Genomic DNA, 7957 nt, shown 5'->3' with positions numbered 1-7957 from the left:
ACCACAGAGGTAAACAAATTATTGAATTAAAAGAGAGGGAAGAAGATCCATACCAGTGAATCACTGATAGGTCATTAACATTTTAATTAACAGCAAAACAATTGCTGTAGTTAAACGCAGATGAACTTCACCAAAGTAAAACCGACAATGCAGAAGCCAGAACAGCAAGGCACCTCTGAGAATTAGTTAGGCAGGGATTTGGACAAATAAAAGAGGACAAGTGGAAGTTCGTGTTCAGCCAGAATACTGTGAACTTGGGCTGCATGTGCAGAGACCATGGGACATATGTGACAATGTTGAATTCGGATTTGGCATTCTCATTAACAGAGGAATATTGACAAAGAGCAAAGCAAATCCAAAGACAAGTCACAAAAGGACTGCAGGAGTTGGAAAACTAGTAATTAATGAAAAATAATCAATTTATAAGGAAAAGGTTAAAAGTACCAGTTCGTTGAAGTAAAAGGGCAGGTACAAGAGGTCATGAGGAAAAGAAACATTGTAGGCTGAAGTTTTCAGAGCAACAAAGTTCAATGTGGGTATCAAAAAACATTGCCTAAAAGGTAAAAAATGCCCCAAGTCACTACATGGACAGACTTACATTTTCAAACATTGTCTTGAATATCGACACCATAGACATCAGCTTTGTTTCCCCAGGGCTATAGTCTCAGGAAGAACACATGTAGAAATGGAAGAAAATCCACTGCAGATTTACAAAGGTGCAAAATAAAAAAAACCCCCGAGACATGTATCTGAACATTCAGATACATTTCAAATACAGGAGGGAAGTCGCAAGCGTGAGGTGACGATTAGGCAAAACCTGCCAATTTTGGCTGGAATAGTCACCAAGAGAACAGCTGGGGGCCCTGCTGCCTGCAGCATTTCAAACTCCAGCCTGGGCAACACCGAGGTACAGATCCAGATTCTAGGGATCCAGATGCCGTGGAGCAGGACGGCTGTCCTCATGCCCCCCCACTCCTTTTACACTAATGGGGGCCAAGTGAATAATCAAAGACGACAGACACACTTGAAGTGCAGACAATTAACTGCAGCCCTGTTATAAGGACTCATGACAACTATGTTCAAGCATTTCTTCTAGGCAATGAATCATTTTTCTTTGTTACTTAAACCCAGCTGAACACCATTTAAAAAGTAATCTTTTCCATTTGATTTACATACCAAGCTTCATGGGAACGTGGCTTTGTAGGAGAGTTTTCCTTGAAAGGAAGGAATTAAATAATGAAATTCAAGTTACTTTATCAAGTAATCTGCACTTTACACCTTGTGTATGGAAAATTATGCACCAAATAAGATTCCAAAATTCAGCAAGCTCTAATCCATGCATCCTTTATTCCATTACAATCACTGTGTTGCATTTTAGCAACAGGACACAAACTGCAATCAATCGCAATCAATTTATACAACAATCTGAGGCTTACAGTACATTTAAGGCCTTTAAATTTGGAAAAATTAGACCTATGCTAGTAGTGTAACAATTTTTAAGTGTCTTGCATTTCTGATGCATAATCTGTGCGATTCCAGTGTTGAAGAATCAAATTACTTCTAAACTAAAAAGATCAGCTCAATGAAAATTTAGTTACATAAATTCATCAAAACATAAATGTGTAAATTTTTTTGTCCTGGAAACTTTATAAAACTTTAATAGCAAAATAATATAGGGATAAAAACATATTTTAACAAAATGTATTCAATCATATACAAACCAGAATTTTGCAGTTTATTGTAACTAGACTTAAATTAAAACTACCAATTAAGAATCTATGCACAATGTAAATTCAAATATGTACAGTACTTTTAAAAAGTCTACAGGAATGCTTTACAGAAGGAAATGTCTGTTATGGCTATTATTCAGACCATCTGAATATTAAAATGAGTTTTCTAGTAGTAAATTTACACATTTATTTTAAACAAAAGCAATTTTGTCCCTCGTTCCTTTAAGAATATCCCAGTTATGTTTATACACGTAATGGAGAGGTCGTTACAGAGTTTAGCCCCATATAGTAGTTTGTTTATTTTCAGGAAAAATTATATTTAAATAATTTACTCAGGAAGATCAGTAAGTTAACAAAAGAACACTAGAAGGGAGGAGGGGGAACTTCATCACAATAACTTTCCAGTTACAATACCACAGCTAGAAACTTTACAGAGAAAATACTCCCTTAGATTGAACCCAAAACCAATTGTTCAGAGCAAGCTGTAGCTCATAACAGTTGTGTTCTCCGCACTGAGAGCACTGGGAAAAAAAGTCTTTGTAGGACAGAATTATAAACGATCTGAAGTGAGACAGAGAAAACTGATCTTCGATTAATACAGCACTAGGTAAAAAGTGTCCCCATAAGCAGCTAGTATTCCCACTTCCTTCAGGGCAACGAAGCTAAAAATTGTTGGAATTACAGTAGTTGACCATATCTGTGTGCATTAGTAGAATAATTTCCAGATATAAAAGACAAATTTCATCAGATGTTTGATTAGAACACCCTAAAGACAGGGTATTTCTTCATAGTATAAAGCTATTACAGCTATCCAGTTAAAGCATGTGCAAAAACAGGTAATTTCTTCCATTCACAGTAACTGAGGTAAAATCGGGTAGGCTTCTTCAGGAGTTGGGAAGTTCATGAGATATGAACTGTTTTAGTCTCTCTAAGTATTGTGCATAAAGCTCTATGTCATTATGCCCAGCCCCTTCCACCCAGAGGGGCTCTACTGCTCGTGGACATCGCTCGTACATGGCCAAGCCGTGGGAGAAATCGATTACCTCGTCTTCGGTACCATGGATTACCAGCACAGGAGAGGTTACTTTAGATATCTTGTCAATGCTGGGGAATGGAAGAGAAAAACATAGCTCAGGTTGGGGCCTTCACTTTCATACCATTAAAGAAAGTTTAACTATTGATACCGGATCCAGTTACCACTGCATGCTTTTAAATGGCTCAAAGCACTGGAATTGTGCCCAGGTTATACAGAACAAGGCTTGCTCCCAAAACACACGTGTAACAGGAGCCTGCACTGCCATCACCATCATACCACGAGTTGTAACAACAGAAAGATTGAATGGGCAGCACGCAAATAAAGTTTGGCACAAAAATAACTCCAAACCAGGAAATACATCTGCCACAAAAACCACTGAGGGGCAAGTAAGATTCCATGGCACATGCTGCCAGTGTGGACTCTTCACATTACACATTATCACCTTCCAATTTAACAGATTAGGAACTAATTAACTACATTCTGGTCATAAGACTCATGCAAAAAAAAAAAAAGCCTCAGCTTTGAGGTTTGAACTTGTCTTTAAACCCGCAGTTTCAGCTAAAGAAAAACAATGTGTTCTTTGTACTGATTGTCCACGTTCAAATGGCAAGAAAGAAAACTGTGGGAAAAGAGCATTACACAAGGATATTTAACCACAAGCCAGAAGAAACACATAGGATTTTATGTCATGCAACCAACTTACTCTGCAAAATGGCCTTAAAGTAAACTTTTTTCCTTTTGTTCCAGCTGCACTTATATAGCTAGTGACTACCTCTCAGAGGAAAGAGAAGAGTGACAAAGGCACCTTCACACTCATGAGTTCAGACCAGAAAACCCCAACCGTGAAGCATGCTGGTAGCACGTGAACTTTGAAGTGGTAACAGCAGCTTTCTCCGACTGTCTTCATGCAGGCACCAGCTTTTATTCCCAGACAGACATTTCATGTTGGCAGTTACCAATAATTCCAAATCAGTATATAGACACCAAGTGCTAATGAACTCTGAGCTGCCTACCAGCTCCAATTACATCAAACAACGGAGGAATTGGCTCAGGACGTTATGCAGGGTATGGGATAAAGTGGCTGGAAAAATGAGTATCAGTAATATTTGATTTGACAGAAGGACAAGTCTATTTCTTTACACTATCTGATAAAAGGTGTTTGGATTTTCCTGCTCCTGAAGAATGCAAAAGCATGCAATTTTGGTAAGACTAGAGATTTCACAAAGTGATCAAGGCTGCTTAAAATTATTAAAAAACACAGGTGCCAATATACAGTGACTTAAACGGGCTTAAAGCAGTTTTATGAAAAGATGAAGTTAATTAAAAATTAAGATGTAGACTGAACCACTAAACCTCACACATATAAATCTCAGCATTTAGTATTCTAGAGAACCGCCATTGGTATTCCAGTAAACAGCTGAGTGTAAACACATTTCTGTCTCTGTCGCAATACTTCTCCAAAAAACAGGCTTCATGTCATTTAAAAAGGAAAAGTGTAAATGTAGCCTATTTAACTTTTCCTGTCTGGAACTTGAGTTGTGTGCAACTATGCTGAATACAGAAAAACATCCCAAGAACATAAAAGAGATATCAGAATAACACAGACTTTTTCCCCCCATAATTTTCATCCCTAATTAATAGCCAGATCATAGCCAAATGTAACACTTTATAATCAACATGCTATATAAACTGAAGTCTTAAGACCGTGAAGGGTCTGCCTCCAAGTTCCACAATGTGACAGACAGATCAGCTACATACAGCTACAGAGACGTTTATACATAATTTTAGTGGCTATATACTAAGTTCTCATTTATTGCAGGAAACCCCTTTCACTTTAGTAGTCAGATAATAAAACTATTTTTTCACATATATTCACAGACCATTATGCTAGATAATATTTGTATTTTGCAGAAAATTGGAAAGCGTCCCATTGCCAACTCAGCAACTCATAAGGCAGTATTTAAACTGCACATTAGACTTACTTAGTATTCTTAGCCATACCACTCTGCAGCTAGAAAAATCTACAGAGACCAAATTCTTATGGAGTCCCAACATAAAATGCACATAATAGCAATTCACTGTAGGTGCACACAGAGCTATTTTGTTTCCCACTGTGAAGACGGACAGTTGAGCTGCACACATTCATAAAAGTGCACTGCTGTTTATTTTCACTGCTTGCAGTGTAAGTGAAGTCAGACCGACAGCAATGAACAGCTCAGTAGGGCAAGAACAAAATACTCCAGTGCTACAGTACATCTGTTGTCACTGTTTCCCCCTCCCACTTTTTCTTTTTTAAACTGTTATTTGATTTGGCTGATACCAGCTAATCACTGTTACTTTTGTAATCAGAGCTATTTTTAAGGCTTTGTTTTTTCCCCTCTCACAGAAGCATTTGTAAATATTGGATTTCAGGTTTGAGGATGATGAATGAGTTTGAGTACAAGTGTTTCAAATTCTGACTGCACCTTCAACAATTTAATTACTTAACCTGTTTGGAAGAATTCTAAACATGGGGACTGGCCATAGATACTGTGAGAGCCACTATTACTTGGTCACTTGGTCACTATTACTTCTAGCTGTTTTGGCATACAGGCTTATATCTATGGCCTCCCCCACCTTCTAATTTTAATCTGTTGTAACCAAAATAAAACAAACATAAATGCTATGAATATCCCCTACTACACTTATTGCAAACATGACATTCTGAAGCAAAGCCAAGCTTTGCACAAGACTTCAGTGAGTCTCTGCTTTGTCTTCTCCCTTTCACAGACCACAGCTTTTTATCTGTGCCTCCCCCCGCCGCCCCCGCCAGGTCTATATACACTGCGGTAAAGTGACCGGCTTCCCCTCTCGTATTCTCCCACAATTTAAAACTTCTCATTTGACCCAGTTTAAAAGATTCCTAGAACATCTGCTATTCCCAGGACCTCTACTATTCCCAAATATTTGGACATTCTAATTTAGGACTGTTGCAATTGCTTTTCTAAATGAAACACTAGGCTATAAAGGCAACTGTTTTATGTTAAAAACAGTTGTATATAGCTTTCTGTATGTAAAATATGCCACAGCTTCTTAAAACAAGCTCAAAATCTTCCACAAGAGGGGCAGTAACCTACTTTATTTTGGTCACAGACATTAGGATCTTACATGATCTCCATCAGGGAGGAACAAAATACAAGTCTTGGTATTGTCAGTGATTTTATATGGACAGCATACCAAAAATGCAGAAGTGCTTTTACTTACGACGACCAAAGGCAAAGAAACACTCAATGCATTCCCTCAAGTTTATACATGAAATGCAGAACCAAGCTGAAAAGCGAACCACACCAGTCTAACACTCTAGCCTCTGACCCTCTCTTGTTTTCTCCCTTTAAAAGCAGCAAGTATCTACACCTTTTTCTCTGATCTGGTAAAACTATAGCAACATTTTAACAAGCACCTCAAAAACAGCACATCCATTTCATGATAATCATATTACCTTCTAAATCAAAGTTGACTGAGACATTAAGAGTGTACAATCACGAATTTTAGTCATCAGCCTGAAGGACTTAATAGTGTATTATCAGTTGTTAAGCTACGATTCCAAAACCTAACAGCATAAAAATTCTGGTATTAACAACCCATAACATATAAAACAGGAGAAAAATTAGTTGTAAACACAAAGACTTTATTTGTTCATCGAGTCATGTCAGTTTGAGATTGACATCAACCTGTTTCTTACATGGTGAATCTCTGCTTGGATTTAGAAGGTGTGTGTATCTCAAGTTTAAAATGCAGGTGACAATCAATAAAGTTCCCTGGAAAGTTACACAACAGTCACTTTTAAACACCTAAACAGCCTGCTGAGTATAGAACAACCCTCTTTGTAGCATTTATACGTACCTTGGAAAAGCATCAAAGCAATAGGTTTTCCTAGTGTCAGGAAAAGCTACCCGTAATCCAGACATCAAGGGAGAATGAAGGATTACTGCTGCACACTCGTACCGAGATGCCAGGTCTACTGTAGGGACAGTACCAATACTCTGACCATACAGAATAATGTTCTCAGGACTAACACCATACCTGTAGAGAAAAGAAACATCCCTTCAAAAAGAAGAAAAACCACAGAAAACCCAACACATTTTGCATCACAAAATCAAAAAACAAACAAACAAAACAAACAAAAGGAGAGGGGAATAATACCCAAAGCATCTCTCCTACCCATCGTAGCTCTTTAAAATCTATTCCTAGGAGACATGTATTTACAAGTCTAAACTTTGAAACAGTCCAGTAAAGTAAATAATGAAAATACACAAGCTGAAGAGAGCTATCCTCAAAGAAGGAACATCAGTTTGTTCGTTAATCTTCACCATCTTCATGAACACCTCTTATCTTTCACTCCACAGCACAGCAAGTTATAAATTAGACTTCTCCCCATCCAGAGTCACTCTCAGGAATTTCAATTAGATACTCTGGAGGCTAATAACCTTTCCACTATTAAACGAGGTAGTTAATCCCTGCGCACCTTTCCTTCCGTGCAGCTGGAACAAAAAGACCAAAGCTAAAGATACCAAGGAGGATAAAAATCTGATGGTTCTGTTAATTTTTTCAATTTCTGATCAGTGTAAATTATCCCTCATTCTTTTCCAGTTTAAAAAATGTCAAGCTTATCTTGTAACGATAAAGATACACCATTCTATAAAATGAAGGGTTCATAGGGAGTCCTGGATGGCTCCCCAATATTCCCATCCAGTCTATAAAACTCTCCTAGCTTGTGTGCCGTTTCACAGCTGCAAAAACGTCAAGGATGATACTAATTCAGTTTTTACTTAAAGTATGCAAAATATGAAAGAAGTTGGAAGGGGTGCAGAAGGCGGTGACAGTGGCTAGGAAGAAGTGAAGCGTACAACGAGCATTTGGTCACCACGACTTGTTAGGAGAGCTGCAAATCACAGCTCTCAGTTAATTATAAAATATTTACGCAGAAGATTTCTATGTATAACTCCACTTCCTTCTGCAAGCCATATAAAGAACAATCGAGTGCAGAAGAGAACACATTTCTAGTAGAAAATAATTTGTGCAGAACATGTCTTTTTGACAGTCTACACTGTCTACAGTCCTGCTGTCCACTGCTATGACAATGAAAATCAAAACCTACAGTTTAGGCTATACCAAACATACACTTGGAAGGTTTCAACTTCCTTGCCAAGCT

At 37.9% G+C, this 7957-nt stretch overlaps 1 protein-coding gene across 1 annotated transcript in view; it reads right to left on the bottom strand.

Annotated features, from left to right (window-relative positions):
• Positions 1 to 1322: 1322 nt before the first annotated feature.
• The window catches only part of ABHD17C (abhydrolase domain containing 17C), a 29716-nt gene continuing 23081 nt past the window's right edge, over positions 1323 to 7957 (bottom strand). Inside the window, exons 2-3 of the mRNA XM_010293981.1 lie at positions 6649 to 6828; positions 1323 to 2834 (exon numbers count right to left, since the gene is read on the bottom strand). Coding sequence (XP_010292283.1) covers positions 2615 to 2834; positions 6649 to 6828 — 400 coding nt within the window. The 3' untranslated portion in view covers positions 1323 to 2614. The remainder of the gene's footprint in view (positions 2835 to 6648; positions 6829 to 7957) is intronic.

Source organism: Phaethon lepturus, unplaced genomic scaffold, assembly GCF_000687285.1.
Source record: "Phaethon lepturus isolate BGI_N335 unplaced genomic scaffold, ASM68728v1 scaffold15149, whole genome shotgun sequence".
In the NCBI taxonomy this organism is placed as follows: Eukaryota; Metazoa; Chordata; class Aves; order Phaethontiformes; family Phaethontidae; genus Phaethon; species Phaethon lepturus.
Note: the sequence above shows the minus strand (reverse complement) of the source record. Positions and strands in the feature narration are given on the sequence as shown.